This window comes from Astyanax mexicanus, chromosome 21, assembly GCF_023375975.1.
Source record: "Astyanax mexicanus isolate ESR-SI-001 chromosome 21, AstMex3_surface, whole genome shotgun sequence".
NCBI lineage: Eukaryota > Metazoa > Chordata > Actinopteri > Characiformes > Acestrorhamphidae > Astyanax > Astyanax mexicanus.
The window spans coordinates 41,171,987-41,190,964 of record NC_064428.1 but is presented as its reverse complement, the minus strand read 5'-3'; the positions used below and the strand labels follow the sequence as shown (position 1 = coordinate 41,190,964).

The following is an 18,978-nucleotide window of genomic DNA, read 5'->3' as shown; positions in this document are numbered from 1 at the left end:
GGTTTGTTTCTTATACAGGGTTTAAGTGTAGTCTTGGACTGAACTATATTTTTTAATGCAAAAAATAGTAGATTATATTATTGGTTTAATCCATCTAGTCTGAGAAACGTTACCACAGAATAAAGAGCCAAAAGTTTTACATTTATATGATTTTTGCATACTGATAATTGCTTATTTTGCATTTGGAGGTTTCCCACGCTTTTGGAAGGGATTATGAGCCAAATGACTGGAAGCTTCCCTCAGGGAAGCTCACCCTAAACTGTTTGCTTATTTTAGACTTGTTTTATTGAATTTGTATTGATTTGTTGAAGTAAGCAATACAAGAAATCAGCATGCATTTGTGAAATCAATGAAGAACTTCCAAAATCATGTCAAAAATTACTTATAAGAACATTACAGAAGAACTGAGAGCTGTGGGAATCTTTTGCACTAACAGCTACTAATGCTGTTGAAGCCCTCAAGGTTCAAGTCATGCAAATGCAGAAGTTTGGAGTAGGGTATAAAAATACTGGCAGGTTCAGAACCCTTCTCCACATCAGCTTCTCCAGAAACCATCTCAGCAGTTCTTTTTCCCTCAACAAGATAAGGCGATGGGTCGTTTGTCGCTTTCTCAGAAGAGTTACTCCAACATTGGCTCAATTGGGTCTGGATCTCTTAGGGTTGGAGGAGGTGGTGGAGGGGGTTCTAGGTCCAGCTATGGCTATGGCTACTCTTTGGGCGGAGGGGTGGGTGGTGCACTTGGAAGCCAGGTTAGGTACGGAGTAGGTTCTGCTGTAGGTGGAGGTTTTAGCACTGGTGGTGGCAGGTTTGGGTCAGGAATGGCAGTTAGTAGTAGTAGTAGTGTTGGTGGTGGTGGTGGAAGGTTTGGGATGGGCTTTGGTTCTGGTGGTGGTGTTGGTAGTGGATTTGGTTTTGGTGGTGGCAGGTTTGGAATGGCTGCTGGTGGTGGTGGTGGAGGAGGTGGTGGTGCTGGTGCCGGTGCTGGTTTCTGGACTGGAGGAAGTTCCATTGCAGATGGTGGCCTTCATCCATTTACCACCAATGAGAAACTAGAGCTTCAGACCCTGAACGATCGATTGGCCACCTACCTGGACAAGGTGAAACGACTGGAGACCGCCAACCATGAGCTGGAGGAGAAGCTACAAGGCTTCAAGTCTAACACAGTGCAGGTCACCTACGACCTGCAGGCTTACCAGACCCAACTACATCCTGTTCGAGACCAAGTGGGTGCATATGCTCTATATGAAACTGGTTTCTTTAAACTGGTTTCTTTAAAACTAATCAGAAGGTCCATATTGACAGCAGACTAAAATTTCTTACAATTTCTTGAAATCTCTCATATTTGTTCTTTACAGCTTACAGGATTTCTGAAGGAATGCTCCCGCCTGGCGCTGATGATTGATAACGGCAAATTGGCAGCTGATGACTTCAGAATCAAGTAAGCCCATTGCTTTGCATAAAGTATATATATATATATATATATATATATATATATATATATATATATGCTGTTTTACTAGTATGACGGATAAACCACAGTTTATTTACTGATTGGTTTTCCTAACATGATTGCACAGTTAATTTAGTGTCCAGGAATTTTGTGGATCTGAGGTGGTAATCCCACATATATATGTTGAGATATATTAAAGATAGGGTGGGGGTCCTCCTCAGTAGCCTACTATTGTAAACCAATAAGAAACAAACGTATTTTAACATCAGGCTTTTTGATAATGTCACCTGAAAGGTCCAACCTAATTTTTGCATTTGTAGCACAGAACGTGACAGAAATGATGAATTATAATTATAAAAACTTATGAAAATGAACTCTGTTCATGAGTTTCAAACGTTGAATTTCTAACTACCTTCAGACACCCTGTAACTGTTTTAGTTGAGTTTTTCCATTACCTTTTTATCTGTTTTGTCCTTTTATCTATTTTGTGATTTTTTTTAAACTTATTTCTACCATTTACTTTATTTATAATCCTAGTGTTCTTTTTAGTGGCTTATTTTTTTAGTCTTTTATTATTTTTTGTTAGCTTAATTTGATTACAGAGTGAATATAAAGGTTAATTGATTGATTTCTGGAAGCTTTGTTTTTTTTTTGCCATTTTCGCTCAATTTTTATGGTGCTGTTTTTTTGCATTTGCTATGTACATACAGAGAATTATGGGTAAAAGAAGGCTGTGAAGGGTACAAAAATTGCTTTATCAAATTGCTTGAGCATTTTTAAGGATATTGTGCCTTTCTTTAATAACATAGACGATAAAAGAAGCCTACCTTGATAGCATTCCTTGGCTTTGGGAGATTAGCTGAAACAAAATCAAAATCTGGAGGGTAAAAACAGAGCAATAGCGTTCAGTCTTTATTTAGAAGTTGATCTTTTCCATGTGTTTTTTGGTTAAGGTACGAGAATGAACTTGCAGTGAGGCAGACTGTAGAGGGAGACGTCGCCGCCCTGAAGGCCCTCAGAAGAGAATATGAGCTAAACAGCGCTACCCTGTTGCAGGAATTTCAAATCCTTCTGAAAGACCGTGATACAATCAACACCAACCATCAGAAGGTGAGAGAGATGATGACAGACAAAAAAGCAAACAATCATGGGAAATTCCTGACCTCTGATCTTTTACCTTTGGTCTACAGGAGGTGCTGAGTCTTCGTGGGCAGGTGGCAGGAACTCTGACTGTGGACGTTCAGCCGGCCGACTCTATGGATCTCTCTCGCCGACTGGCCGACCTTCGCTCTGAGTACGAAACCATCGTAGAGAAGAACCACCGAGAAATCGAGAACTGGTACACTAAGAAGGTACACTTACTTATGCAACATTCCAGTTCACCAAAGTATTTATACCTTAAAACCACAAGTTTGAATGTATTTTATTGAGATTTTCAGTGATAGACCAACAAAAAGTAGCACAAAATTGTAAAGTGAAACTAAGTTGATGCATGGTCTTCAAAGTTTAAATTAAATAAAAATATGAAAAGTTTGACATACATACACTACCGTTCAAAAGTTTGGGGTCACTCAAACAATTTTGTGTTTTCCATGAAAAGTCACACTTATTCACCACCATACGTTGTGAAATTAATAGAAAATAGAGTCAAGACATTGACAAGGTTAGAAATAATGATTTTTATTTGAAATAACATTGTTTTTACATCAAACTTTGCTTTCCTCAAATAATCCTCCATTTGCAGCAATTACAGCATTGCACACCTTTGGCATTCTAGCTGTTAATTTGTTGAGGTAAGCTGGAGAAATTGCACCCCACGCTTCTAGAAGCAGCTCCCACAAGTTGGATTGGTTGGATGGGCACTTCTGGCGTACCATACGGTCAAGCTGCTCCCACAACAGCTCAATGGGGTTCAGATCTGGTGACTGCGCTGGCCACTCCATTACCAATAGAATACCAGCTGCCTGCTTCTGCTTTAAATAGTGCTTGCACAATTTGGAGGTGTGTTTAGGGTCATTGTCCTGTTGTAGGACGAAATTGGCTCAGATCAGGCACTGTCCACTGGGTATGGCATGGCGTTGCAAAATGGAGTGATAGCCTTCCTTATTCAGAATCCCTTTTACCCTGTACAAATCTCCCACCTTACCAGCACCAAAGCAACCCCAGACCATCACATTACCTCCACCATGCTTAACAGATGGCGTCAGGCATTCTTCCAGCATCTTTTCATTTGTTCTGCGTCTCACAAACGTTCTTCTTTGTGATCCAAACACCTCAAACTTGGATTCATCCGTCCACAACACTTTTTTTCCAGTCTTCCTCTGTCCAATGTCTGTGTTCTTTTGCCCATCTTAATCTTTTTCTTTTATTAGCCAGTCTCAGATATGGCTTTTTCTTTGCCACTCTGCCCTGAAGCCCAAAATCCCGCAGCCGCCTCTTCACTGTAGATGTTGACACTGGTATTTTGCGGGTACTATTTAATGAAGATGCCAGTTGGGGACCTGTGAAGCGTCTGTTTCTCAAAGTAGAGACTCTAATGTACTTATCTTCTTGCTTAGTTGTGCAACGCGGCCTCCCACTTCTTTTTCTACTCTGGTTAGAGCCTGTTTGTGCTGTCCTCTGAAGGGAGTAGTACACACCGTTGTAGGAAATCTTCAATTTCTTAGCAATTTCTCGCATGGAATAGCCTTCATTTCTAAGAACAAGAATAGACTGTCGAGTTTCAGATGAAAGTTCTCTTTTTCTGGCCATTTTGAGCGTTTAATTGACCCCACAAATGTGATGCTCCAGAAACTCAATCTGCTCAAAGGAAGGTCAGTTTTGTAGCTTCTGTAATGAGCTAGACTGTTTTCAGGTGTGTGAACATGATTGCACAAGGGTTTTCTAATCATCAATTAGCCTTCTGAGCCAATGAGCAAACACATTGTACCATTAGAACACTGGAGTGATAGTTGCTGGAAATGGGCCTCTATACACCTATGTAGATATTGCACCAAAACCAGACATTTGCAGCTAGAATAGTCATTTACCACATTAGCAATGTACAGAGTGTATTTGTTTAAAGTTAGGACTAGTTTAAAGTTATCTTCATTGAAAAGTACAGTGCTTTTCCTTCAAAAATAAGGAAGTTTCAATGTGACCCCAAACTTTTGAACGGTAGTGTAAGTATTCAGCCTCTTTTACACTGAAATCCCTAAATACAATCATTCATTTTAATCAGTTGGTCAAAAGACCAAGGAATTCAGACAGTCATCCAAAAATGAACCCGAAAAAGTATTCTACAACTGTTTCTACAAACCTAACAAGACATGGCCATGGTTCACCCAAAGGATAGTTCTCTGAACAAGGAGAGCACTGCTCAGAGAAGCAGCCAACAGACCCATGGTCACTCTGGAGGAGCTGCAGAGATCCACAACTGAGCATTGTTATTGGGTGGAGGAATACATTGGCAAGTTATTTTTCAGATTTTTATTCGATTCAAATGTTGAAAACCATGCATAATTTTCGGTGCACTTTCCAATTATGTGCTGCTTTGTATTGGTCTATCACTCAAAATATCAATAAAATACATTTTAGTTTTTGTTTGTAAGGTGAAAAAAAGGTGTATAAATACTTTTAAAAGCTACTGTACGTCCTGCACCTGGTACACTAGATAAACATACAAATGCACCTTAAACACTCACACTAATACTGTTGGTTTTCATTAGCTGGAAACTAAGCATGTGGAGACGACCCAGGTTGCAGAAGTTACCATGAGTGGAAGCTCTGAGATCTCTACGAGCAGAGACCAGATCCTCACCATACAGACTGAACTGGATGCATTTCTGCTGCAGGTAAGACACCTGATCTGAACCACACTTTAGCCATTTCCAAGTCCAGCATAGAGCTATTTAGTATTGGTGAAATTTGACCTCTCTTTCATTTTACCTAACCTAACATGGTACTTCATATTTTTCACCTGATCTACCAGAGTGTAACACTAAAGCACTGGTCTACCCGATCATTGATACTCCCCATTTGATAGTCCCAATTTTTCACCTGATCTATATGAGTCCCCATTTTTCACCTGATCGACCCGACCCCATTTTAAACTTGGTCACCTCGAGTTCCCATTTTTCCAACAAAGCAAGCCAGAGTCCCCATTGAATCATGGATAGTCCCCATATTCCCCATTTTATAGTCACCACTATTTGATAGTCCCTATTTTGCACCTGATCTTCCTGAGTCCCCATTTTTCACCAGTTCTGCCATATTCCCCATTTTGTTTTACCTGATCTACTCAAATCCACATTTTACACCCAATCTACATGAGTCCCAATTTTTCACCTGACCTACCCGATCATTGATAGTCACTATTTGATAGTACCAAATTTTCACCTGATCTACAGGAGTCCCGATTTTTCACCTGATCTACCCAATCATTGATAGTCCCCATTTTTCACCTGTTCTACCATATTACCCATTTTTTTTACCTGATCTACTCAAATCCCCACTTTTCCTCTGATCTACATGAGTCCCCATTTTTCACCTGTTCCACCCAATCAGTGAAAATCCCCATATTTCCCATTTAATAGTCTCCATTGTTCATCTGATCTAACCGAATACCTATTGTTCACTTGATCTACACAAATCCCCATTTTTCTTTGGATCTACCTGAGCTCCCTTTTCTCAACTGATCTGCCAGAGTCCCCATTTTCACCTGATCGACCCGAGTCCCCATTTTTCACCTGATCTGCCAGAGTCCCAGTTTTTACCTGATCGACTTGAGTCCCCATTTTTCACCTGATCGAGTCCCAATTTTAAACTTGGTCACCTCGAGTTCCCATTTTTCCAACAAAGCAACCCACAGAGTCCCCACTTTTGAGTTCCATCCAAGTACCTCTTATTGCACTAGATTTGGAGTCTCATCCAAATCTAAATTATCCCACCCAATAAATTCCACAGTTCCTTCTAACCCACCTCTGATACCTGTGTCTCTCTGCAGAAGAGCCAGCAGGAGCAGCGATTGGTGGACGTTCAGGGGCAGAAGCAGATGCAGCTGCTGGCTCTGAGTCGATTGGCCGGGAATCTGGAGGGTGAGCTTGCCTCAGTTCGGGAAAGTGCTCTGCAGCAATCCAGAGATTACCAGCTTCTGCTCAGCACCAAAGTTCAGCTGGAGAGAGAGATTTCTACCTACAAATCACTGCTGGAGTTTGCCGGAGATCTCAGCAAGTTCCCTGGAATGAGTTACCGATCGTCGATGTGGGTACAGAGCTCAGCATCTTCAGCTGCACCACCAGCAGCACCAGCACCACAAGCTGCACCAGCAGCACCATCAGCAGCATCTGAATCCTCAGCTGCATCAGCAGAAGTGAAGTCAGGTGAATCTGAGGTCCAGTCGGTACCAGATGTGAAAGCAGATGGTAAGGATGCGTCATGGTCTAGGATTATTAAGATTTAAATGTATCCAATGGCCTTCTTGACGGTCTTGGTTCCTGGTTATGAATTGGCTCTGTAAGCCCTTAAGCTGAGGTCTTTAAATCTGGACCTTGAGTTCAGACCCAGTTCTGCACTTCTTTGCTTGAAGGAACTTTAAATCAAAGCTGACAAAAGCAACTAAACATGGGCTAAGAATTTCTTTGTGTAAATAAGATAAAGTGAGAATATGAAAATTATTAGGAAATAAAAATATAAAGAAAACAAAGAGAACAAAAGAATATTAATTCTTAAATAATTTCAACAGAAGTTGACCTTTTACATATTGTTTTTGTAGAATAAATGTATAAAAATGATTTTCATAATTAAGGTAAAAAGGTAGAATTGTGGAAATATATATATATATATATATATATATATATATATATATATATATATATATATATTTTTTTTTTTTTTTTTTTTTAATTCAAACATACAAACAAAAGTCCTGCAGATTTGTTCATGCAACTCAGCATTCATTGTTGCTGTCTTGCTGAAAATAATTTAACTATTTAGATTTTTTTTAAGATGTCAATCTTATGTCAATGTTTTTGGAAGTAGGTAAAGCAGATAAAGAACGTGATTGGGTAATGTACGGCCCCTGAAGTCTCAGTAAAATCATCTGGAAGTGTGGATGATATTGTTGTGATATTGAGTATATTCATTAAAATAAACTGTGGTGATGGTGTATTTGTGTTAAACAGCGTGAAGATGGGGGCTTGATGCTGCACGGCTGGTATGGGATCCTTATGGAAAAATTATAATATAATTAAATGTAATTAATAATAATAATATATATATATATATATTATTTTGGGGAAACTACCCACATGGAAAAACAAACAAGGCAATGGAATTTTCACACACTAAGATGTATTTCAGATTATCTGTTTTTTGGGAACTGAACTAAAACAAAGGTATTTGAAAATATAATCAAGGAAATATTTATTGGCCAATTTGTATGTACTAAATATGTTTTAAAATGTATTTTTACCCATATTTCAATTATACATTTCTGGCAGTTTTTATGCATTTATTTGCAAAAATTCCTAAAGTTTACATTATATTTTAAAATATATTTATACATATATTTTACCTATATGTATTTTCTTTATGGGAGATGTGGTAGGCTGAAAATGCACAGCTTGGAATGATGAATTTATAGAGTAAATTAACTAAGAACTTAAAATTACAAAATTCTTTGATTTCAGACAGTAAAAAAATGTAAACGAAAGATGACCATTTCCAATATGTATTTAATGTAATATGTTTGCTGATGATTTATGTAGAGCAACATACTTGTACAGTAAGAATGTCTGAATTTTTCAGAAGTGTCCAATATTTAATAAAATGTTCCTCAGCATCTCATTCTACTTTTATTTCTGGTAGATCTCATGCTCTCTCATACTTGTTTCTACTTCACAGAAAAGAAGCCTACTGAATCTCCTCCTGGCCTGAGTGACATCACTGTACCTGAAGAACCTCTCGACCAATCAGATTAGAGCAGGATCTGATGTCACTGTTTCTCAAATTTAATTGTAAGCTGAACCCGGTTAGCTTTGACTAACCGTGAACACAATAAACAATAAACTGCAGTGAAAACGTACCCAGTCTCTTATTTTATTATATTTTATATTTTATTTAACTCCACTGCATAGACATAAACACATCATACAGATTAATTAATAAGTGCAATATTTCCATATACAGCAGGTCAACCTGTACTAAAATACATTTATAATTATTGAGCTCAAAAAGAATACAAGATTACCTACACTTCACACAAATTACTAAATATAATTATATATATTTATTGCTAGTTAGGACAGCTTCTTGAACATAGTGCATAGTACTGTATATGTCACTGTATGATGCCTTTCATTGATGCCAGTAAATGTATTAATTTCTGCAGGAATTTGAATTAAGAGCTATAATGTTACTTAAGGCAATTATTTCATTCAGAATAAAAAAAACGGAATATTTTCCTAATAGGCATATATATTTATTTTAAAAAAAATAATTGCAATAAGTAATAACAGTAATTTTAGGACACTTTTATGCCACTTGTAAATGCAATGATATGATAAAAAGATGCAGCTACACCCTTTTTTAAAGCAATGAATTAACAGTTAATTTGATGTTAAATATACTAAATCAAAACATAATTTAACAATGCTGTTTAAAGTAAGTTTAAAAATTAATCACATTATTGGGCTAACAAAAACAACGGGCCGTACTGAAGACATCAAAAATTATTGACGTCATGTACATATATTGAACGACAAATAGATAAAGTAACACAATGTAATTACCATAACAGGCCTACAGTATATTTATATATATATATTGGTACTTGTGAACCCTGTGTACACTAATAGAGAACATTATCATTTATTTATTGAGGAAATTATTTAATATTATATAAAGTATCTGCAAGTGGAAAAATATGTTGCCTTTTAGGATTAGCAGAAAAATTAAGACTAAATTAGTCAGGTGTGAGTGGGCGGAGTCTGTTTTATTTAATTAACAGGGATTTAACTTAGTCTAGCTCTTTACCACAAATTTAAAGATTTGTTTGCAAACATTTTTTTAAAAAGCGCAGAAGAAGAGTGAAACATGGTGATGGTAGTATCTTAGTTTGGGTCAGTTTTGCTGCGTTATTGATGTAACAATATATTCTAAATTATTCCATCAAGTTCTGAAGGAAAATATCAGGACATCCGTCCCTGAGCTCAAGATTATGAGAATATGGGTCATGCAACAAGACAATGACCCTCAGCCATTCAAAGTCGTTCCAATAAAACCGGTTACATTATAATTAAGTTAATATTTTGGAATTGGGCCAAGTCAAAGTCCTGACTTTGTCGAACTTTACTTTTGCTGCATGCGTGTAATATTGGATAATTTCCTGACGTAAGTAAATGAGAAATCTGATATTTTTGCGTCACTTCTTTGATATGGTTCTGTTTCTCTTTATCTTTAGGACTTTAGTTTGAAAATCAAATGAATTTTTTTGGTCTGATTTATGCAGAAATGTAGAACACTATGAATTAGACCACTGCTTAATGAAAAAAGCTGATTAGTTGGATCAGGGTCAACACTAAAAGGTGCAGGACTGGAGGTTCTCCGGGACCAGAGTTGGGAACCAGTAGTCTAGGACATCGGCTGGATTTGTTGTTGAGATTACTGGTTAATCAGTTACAGTAGCAGTGGTATTACTGACGGTTGCAGTGGAAGCAGTGGAAGTATCAGTAACATTAGTAGTAGCAATAGAAGTAGTAGAATCAGAAGTTGTAGTTGGAGTATCAGTAGAAGTATCAGTAGCAGTAACAGTTGAGTTCTGAGTAGTGGGTTCCTCTGTTGTTCTACTGCACACTGGCTCCTCCTCCACCAGGTACCAAACCTCGTTATGCCTGTTTAAGAGTTTTAGAGGACTACAAACAAACAAACACACAAATATAAACACCATTACAATTTCATTCAGTTTGTAACATCTAACATTAGCAATCTATCTACTGTATTTATTGTAATTTGCTGTAGTTTGTTTATCTTTAAACTACAATAACTTGCCACAAGTTGACAGAATTGTCCATTTTCTGAACGTTACAGTTTACATTGGTCTAGTTTAGAATGTGAGTGGGCGGAGCTTGTTTTATACAAAGAAAAGGGATCTATCTGTGAGCTAAATCTCAAGAGAATGTGGATCATGCAGCAAGACAACGACCCTCAGCACTTAATAAATAGATGTTAGTACTTAAGAATATCAGTGCTTGACATTTTTAAATGTTATGGTACTGTCACTTTAACATCACTTATCCAATATTATGTATTGGCTAACAATTTTTGACTAAGTAGAACTGAAAATTACAGTTAACATTCGTCCAGTTAGGAACAAAAATGGGCGGAGCTTGTTTCATTAAAAAAAAAAGCAGGAATCTAGCAATATTTGTTCTTCACCACACATTTGTGGAAGCATGGAAGTGAATCATGGCACGAATAAAAGAGATTGCAAATGACCTCAGAAGAAAAATTAAACATGATGGTGGTAGTATCATGGTTTGGGCCTGTTTTTTTTTTTTTTTTTTTTGCTGCGTCTGGGCCTTTAATGTTGAAACAATAAATTCTGAATTATTCCAGCAAAATCTGAAGGAAAAAAGCTGAATTTCAAGAGAATGTGGGTCATGCAGCAAGACCTTCAGCACACAATGGATGCTCTTAACATGTTTTTGTTTAATGTTTTCTGGTAATGTCGCTGCAACATTTCTTGTGTCAGTGTTTTCATATTTTACACAATATGTTTTGGGAATGTTACATTTAACGTTTCCATGCTAATATTCCATAACGCCAGTATTTTCTATCGAATAGCTTGAATAATAGCTAAACCACTCAGCACCCTTTAAAACATCTCAGATGATTTAGCACTAACTAAATGCATGAGTTTTCATACCTGTCATATCCCACAGCGTAGTGATGCGTGTGGTTGTAATTAGCGCCCACTCTGTTTAGCTCTTTAGTCAGCAGGTGGGCGTGGAGTCTGGAGGTGATCGACAGCATCCAGCCTCCATAACTCCACACGTACACGTCAGTCTCCGGCATGTCTGTGAAATACAGCTGAAAAACACAACAAAACATCAAAACGCAACTCAACATCACACCTTATTCATATGTAGACTGGTTCGAAATCAAGGCATCAAGTAGTGCAAAATACGTCCGAAACAGACCTTATCGTTGGTGGGGGCGGGAGGGTTGTGTTGGAAAGCTGAAGGCAGCAGGAAGCTCAGGGTGTAGAGCGCTGGTCCCCACATCTGAGTCTGCTCTGGAACTTTAATCATGACTGGAGCGGTCATCTCTATCTCAACACCTGTAACAAACATACAGTCCATACGTGAGATGGTGGAGTTGCCGTTTGGACCTTCAGAGGGCAAGACTTTGAGAGGGTGGGGTTGACCATGGGAGTTTAGGATTGCAGTAATGGAGAATAAGAGGTTAATTCTAAGAGGGTGGAGGTTACAGGGGCAGACATTGAGAGTTTGGTGGTTGCAGGGGTGAAACACAAAAGGGTTAGGGTTGCATGAAAGACCTTGAAATGAAAGTGGTTTGAGAGGGTGAGGCTTGCAGGGGTGGAACATAAAAGGGTTGGGTACTCAACAGAGAACCTTGAGAAAGTGGCAGTTGCAGTAATGGACCACAAAAGGATTGAGGTTGCATGGACAGACTTTGAGAGGTTGGTGGTTGCATAGTCAGACCTTGGGAGTGTGGAGGTTGCAGTAGTCAGTCATAAAAGAATTGAGGTTGCAGGAATGAATCCTAGGAGGGTGGAGGTTGCATAGACAGAACTTAAGAGGGTGGGGCTTGCAGGATCAGACCATGAGAGGATGGTGGTTGCAGGGTAGGAACACAAGAGGCTTAGGGTTGAATGAGAGACCTTAAAATGATGAGGCTTGCAGGGATGGACCACAACAGGACTGGGAATTCAATAGAGGACCTTGAAATGGTGGTAATTTGCAGGGATAAACCATAAGAAGATTTTGGTTTCCAGGGACATTCTTGAGAGGGTGGAGGTTGCAGTAGTGGACCATAAAAGGGAAGCAATTGCCGAGGAGGACCTTGAGAGGGTGGAGTTTAGCAGGAAAAACCTTGAGAGGGAGGGGGTTGGCAGGGATAGAAGGGTGGGGTTTGCAGTGGTGCATTTTAGTTCAAGGGCAGTCCATGAGAGAGTGGAGGTTGCTAAGGGTACTTGAGAGGTTGGTGGTTGTGAAAGTGGACCACATGAGGGTAGGTGTTGCCAGAGGGGGACCTTGAGAGAAGCAGTTGCCAGAGGATGGCCTTGAGAGGGTATAGTTTGGCAGGGAGGAACTTAAACGAGTGGAGATTGCAGTGACTCTTCATGAGAAGAGTTTGGTTACAGGGGCAATCCTTGAGAGGGTGGAGGTTTCTGGGGGATCTTGAGAGGTTAAGGGGTTGCAGTAGTGGACCACAAGAGGGTTGAGTTTGACAAAGGGGGACCTTGAGAGGGTAAAATATGGCAGAAAGGACCTTGACAGGGCGAGGGTTGGCAAGGAGAACCTTAAGAGGGTGGGTATTACAGGGATGGACCTTGAGAGGATGAAGTTCGGCAGGAAGGACCTTGAGAGGGTGGGGATTGCAGGGAAGGATCTTGACAGGATGAGGTTGTCAAGGAGAACCTTGAAAAGGTGGGGATTGCCGGGATGGACCTGTAGAAGGTAAAGTTTGGCAGGAAGGACCTTGAGAGAGTGTGGGGGTTGCAGGGATGGACCTTGAGAGGATGAAGTTTGGCCGGAAGGACCTTGAGAGGATGGCAATTGCAGGGAGGGATCTTGACAGAATGGGGGTTGTCAAGGAGAACCTTGAGAAGGTGGGGATTGCAGGGATGGACCTGTCGAAGGTAAAGATTGGCAGGAAGGACCTTGAGAGGTTGAAGTTTGACAGGAAGGACCTTGAGAGGGTGGGGATTATAGTGATGGACGTTGAAAAGGTGAAGATTGGCAAGGATGGACTTTGAGAGGATGGTGGTTGATGGTGTGGCGCTTGAGAAGCTAGGGGTTGCACCATTAGAAGATTTTGGTTACAGGGGCAGTTCTCGAGTTGAGGGTAGAGGTTGCTGGGGGATCTTAAGAGGGTGGGGTTTGCCAGATGGAGTTGATCGTTTGGAGAGCCAGATTTTAAGAGGGCAGGGGTTGCATGAGAGGACCGTAAGAGGGTGGGACTTGGACGAACAGACCTTAGCGGAGTGCAGGTTGCAGTGGTTGACCACCAGAGGGCGGAGCTACGAGAGGGTGGGGCTTGTGGAGTTGTAGGAGGAGCATAAAGAGCACACATACCTCGTTCGTTTGCCCCAGTGATGTACTGATAGAGGCGTCTGAAGGCCAGGGCAGCTCCAACACCCATGAAATACGCTTCAGCATCAGTCGACACCCAGCGGGTCGGGGAGTAGTGACGCACCTACACAACACACAACACCCATACTGTTACACAGCGGTAAAAACAAAGGATCAGGAATAGATCTGGGTTTAAATTGTCTATAATCAATTAAAATACACCTGGATCAGCGTCAGTCCTGATCAGGACATCTCTACTTCTTGATCTAAGACATATACATTTACTCTTATTTGAGATAGAGCTCACTTCATATTCCTTCGTCCTGCAGAGAAGATCAAACTGCAGACACTCTTTAGATTCAGTGCAGTAGCTGTTAGTGGAGTTGCTTGGCCTGTAACGCACACACAATCTTAATACAATATTATGCTACTAAAATTGGTATTTTTGCTCCCCCTAGAGGTGTTGAGTGTAGTTCACTTTTATTACACTGCAACAAATACAAATATAACACTATGGTCAGTTTCCTAGACAGGGAGTAACCTATATGTATGTAAATATCTAGCATTACAACCTGTTAACTTCAGAATGTCAGGCAATATTTTTGTTAACATGTAGAAAGTTGAAATGTATGTTGAAACGTATGTTGAGAGTCTAGAGCTTACCCAACTCCACCCTCAGCCAACACCACCAGGACCAACGACAGCAGGAGAGAGAAAGGAGACCTAAGAGACATAAACATAAAAATAATTATACCAATAAAAATGTTACTAAAACTATGCACAAAATGTGTCACTAAAAGTCAGAAATTAAATTTATGTTAGGAAATCTACTGGTTAATTTACGTTTAAACATTGTAATATTTTTTTGGACTGTTAAATAAAAAAAACATTTTTGTGAATCTCTTCAAAAATCGACAAAAAAATCAAATTTAAATATTTTAGAAATTAAATTTGAAAAATGTAGGATTTTTTTGCAAAATATTAAGATTAAGAAAAGTAAACATTTATATATATATATATATATATATATATATATATATATATATATATATATATATATATATATATATATATATATATATTTTTTTTTTTTTTTTTCAAATAAAAAAATATTTAAATTACAAAATTCTGGATTTGAGTTTATAAAGCAATCTGTATATATTCTTTAAGATTACTCAAATTTACCACCTCTTTTTTCCCATCTTTGGGTCAATTAATCCTATTCAGTGTTTAAAATGTTCTTGGACATTACATTCATTACATACACAAACATTAACATTCACATGAATAATCTTTAAAAAATTCTTAATAAAGTAAATGCAACCTAATAATGCATATGTATTAAATAATGTAATAAAGTGAGAACCATTATTAGTTCATAATAAAAACATGCACTACCTGAATTAGATAACATTTAAAGGGTATTAGTAAATGTAAAGATAGCAGAAGGGTTAATTACCCTCCTGATATATAAACAATACAGAAATGCAAAATGTATATTAGTGAGACAGAGAACTTAGACCAAAACACACTGCAAGATCAAAGCTGAACTGTAAGTGTGTGTGTGTGTGTGTTAGTGAGAGTGTGTGTGAGTGTTTGATGCTGCAGTGCGGAGAAAGTTGACACTAATGCGGATACTTCAGTGGCTGAAGCTGCCAGACTGAGCCTGGACCACACACACACACACACACACACTCTCTCTCTCTCTCTCTCTCTCTCTCTCTCTCTCTCTCTCTCCCTCTCTCTCACACACACACACACACACACACACTCTCTCTCTCTCTCTCTCTCTCCCTCTCTCACACACACACACACCAGTTAATACAAAGTCCCCATTGTACAGGTGTGTTTTCATATAAATGTTCCCAAACGTACTGTAAGCAAACACACACACACACACACACACACACACACACCTGAAATAAGATATAGGATTAAACACACAGTAAACCGGTCATTCTGGGTGGGACTAAAATAATACTAAGGCATCCCATAATACTAAGGCATCCCATAATACTAAGGCATCCCATAATACTGTGGCACCACATAATACTAAAGTATATTATTTAAAGGAGGCTATAAACAGCAGATATAATATTATACTCACATCCCTGCACGCGCAGCTCCTCACTCAGCACTGCAGAGCCTGACAGGGAGGGGCGGGGTCACAGCCGCACAGGCCACGCCCACCGAGTCGGTTTCTTTGGTCCCTAAAAAAAACTCTTATTCTCATTGGTTTCCTGTGATTGTTTGGTTTCTTACTTTGGGTAACCTAATAATAATAATAATAATAATAATAATAATAATAATAATAATAATAATAATTAATACAAATTTACTTACATTTCATTATAGTAATACTTATTGTTTTGTTCATTAGATACACAACTATAACCTTTCTATGTATCTAGCTTTTTTGTGTTAACTCCACACAACCTTTCATTTACTAAAAATGTAAGAAATTAAATGTATGTTTGGAAATCTACTGTGTAACGATGAAAATATATATTAGATATAGATATAGATAAAAAAAACTATTTAAAAAAAATCTAAATCAATATTGAATATTTTAGAATTACAAAAACTAGGATTATTTCATTATTTAAAAAAAGTTCTGCATTGTAGATACATACTAATGTCATTTAAAATAAGAATAAAAACATATAATGTTTATGTTGGAGAGATGTTTCGATGTTTTAAACTGAGATTATTTGTAAAAAAAAATAAGAAAGATTTTTAAAAAATGAATTAAATGATAGTTTTTTTTCTTATATCCTGTGTGTTTGAGAGTATTTTGTTTGTAAAATTGTGCATGTAAAATTGGTACGGAGATTTTTGTGAAGTCAGTTTGTGGCAAACGTTTTACACAAAAATCGACAGAAAATACTCAAAAACAAACATGAAAGCAAACCTGGCAAAATGAAATATTCATACAAATTTTAGATTTATTTCTGTTTTGAATTTAAAACATATACTTTTTTACTTTTTTTATACATAAAATTTTGTCTAAAACTTTTGCCACAAAATTAACTTAACTCAATTTTTTTACTTTTACTGTGTAAGATTTTTAGTGTTTGAACACAATATGACTGGTGAAATAAAAATATGACTTGTGACCCATTAATCAGATAAATCCTATATCCCCCACTAATGGAGACACGATACAAATATATATTTTAACTTTTTATTTATTTAAAGATCATCCATACAGCAGAACAGAATTGATGATTATGACGTTAGCAAAGAAAATTAGCCATCATAAACAAACTGACTGGAAGTCCTCATAAAACAAGCTAACTAGCTTTATTTAATAGCTTAGCTAAACATCTCTGCAGTGGTGAAGCTGAGGCTAGTCCAGAGTTTCCAGCTGACCTGAGAAAAAGTCAGAAACACGAAAGCTTAAAGATCTAAAATAATACATTTATGGTTTTTAGAGGCTTATAAAGAAACTAAAGAAATTAAAACGGAAACAAGTGATGAAAGGCAAAAAGGATTGAGAGGCACTCAATCACGCTAAGCTAGTAAACAGCTACAAACACAACCAGGATAAATTAAATATATAGCATTTGATTTGATTACCTGAGCTCAGTCCCCAGTTCAAACAGTCAGAATTCATAATATATATATTTTAATTACTGATATTTCTATTTGTGTCTGGGAAAATTATTAATTTCTACAGTTTTATAGCAAAAAGTAAAAGTTATCTATAGAACCACTTTAAATAAAACTCAAATAACCACCTGAGTACTTCACTTTCCATACTTCTTTGACTGGAAAGACAATTTTTCATATACAAGGACAACCTCCAGAAATGTGTTATTTGTTTTAAAGAACCAACATTACCACTAAATACCACAAAAATGGTTCTACTATTTCTAAAAAAAACTCAGAGAATTAAATACTGAAGTGGTTCTTCGTGTTTTTTTTATGAGTGATGGCATTTGAGAACCACTTTTGGTACTTAAAAGAAACTGATTCTAGTGTTTCGAAAAAAGAAATTCTTTGACCCATTAGTATTTATAGGGACCTAAAAGGGGTTTCTTCTGTAGCATTGCTCAAATAATATTCTGATGTCTATTAATATGATTTTGATGTATGTTTTAAATCCTTAAAACATTAATAGATCTTTAATAGATTAATAGATTTTTAAATGATGGGATGATGGAAGAACCACTTTTGGTTCTTTAAATAACAAATGGGATAAAAATAGCCTTCAGATAATGTGTTTTCTTTGGGGTTCTTCCTTTATATTAGTAGGTACAATTTTCAAGAACAAGTGGTAAATTGCTATATAGCAACATTTACCCTTGTTTTATAACATTTTTTTTTAAATACTGATCAAAAGTGGTCTAAAACGGCAACAAACAGGACAATCGTTTCAATGTGTCAAAAACTAGAATTTTAGAAGTTCACACAAAGCCATTAATTTTCTCTAGTGAATCCAACAAAAAAATTGGTAACAAAAACACTACTCTTCTTTCACTGCGAATATCTTGTACAAATCCAACAATCTACTCAGACTCAAAACCCCAACGCTATCAGGAGAAAAAAAAAGAAATTTCAGGATAAAATTCTACACTGTGAAATTTAAACACGAATCCGTTTGGCGTTTAAAACGAATATAACAACACCTTAATATACAGCTCTGGAAAAAAACGAGAGCACTTAAAAATGATGAGTTTCTTTGATTTTACCAAATTAAAAACCTCTGGAATAAAATCAAGAGGAAGATGGATGATCACAAACCATCAAACCACCAAACTGAACTGCTTGAATTTTTGCACCAGGAGTAAAGCAGCATAAAGTTATCCAAAAGCAGTGTGCAAGACTGGTGGAGGAGAACATGATGCCAAGATGCATGAAAAACAACTGTGATTAAAAACCAGGATTATTCCACCAAATATTGATTATTTCTGAACTCTTAAAACTTTATGAATATGAACTTGTTTTCTTTGCATTATCTGAGGTCTGAAAACTTTGCATCTTTTTAATATTTTTTTTTATTATTTCAGGCTATTATTTCTCATTTTCTGTAAATAAATGCTCTAAATGAGAATATTTTTATTTGGAATTTGGGAGAAATGTTGTCTGTAGTTTATAGAATAAAACAACAATGTTCATTTTACTCAAACATAAACCTATAAATAGCTAAATCAGAGAAACTGATTCAGAAACTGAAGTGATCTCTTCATTTTTTACAGAGCTGTATTCTCAGAAATTACACTATATGGT

The 18,978-nt window shown here is 37.3% G+C and overlaps 2 protein-coding genes across 2 annotated transcripts; one reads left to right on the top strand and one right to left on the bottom strand.

Moving 5' to 3' along the window:
* Positions 1-536: 536 nt before the first annotated feature.
* wu:fk65c09 (keratin, type I cytoskeletal 14) lies at positions 537-8,513 on the top strand. The gene is made up of 7 exons (XM_007238348.4): positions 537-1,223; positions 1,356-1,438; positions 2,404-2,560; positions 2,641-2,802; positions 5,158-5,283; positions 6,435-6,852; positions 8,333-8,513. Exons 1-7 carry the CDS (start codon positions 591-593, stop codon positions 8,407-8,409), a joined length of 1,656 nt encoding a protein of 551 aa, XP_007238410.3. The 5' UTR covers positions 537-590; the 3' UTR covers positions 8,410-8,513.
* Positions 8,514-8,920: 407 nt separating this feature from the next.
* On the bottom strand, positions 8,921-15,899 carry soul5l (heme-binding protein soul5, like). The gene is made up of 7 exons (XM_007238349.4): positions 15,854-15,899; positions 14,410-14,469; positions 14,054-14,138; positions 13,750-13,870; positions 11,629-11,768; positions 11,355-11,518; positions 8,921-10,341 (listed from the first exon to the last, which is right to left on the bottom strand). Coding segments are annotated over exons 1-7 (816 nt in total). The 5' UTR covers positions 15,856-15,899; the 3' UTR covers positions 8,921-10,097.
* Positions 15,900-18,978: the final 3,079 nt, after the last annotated feature.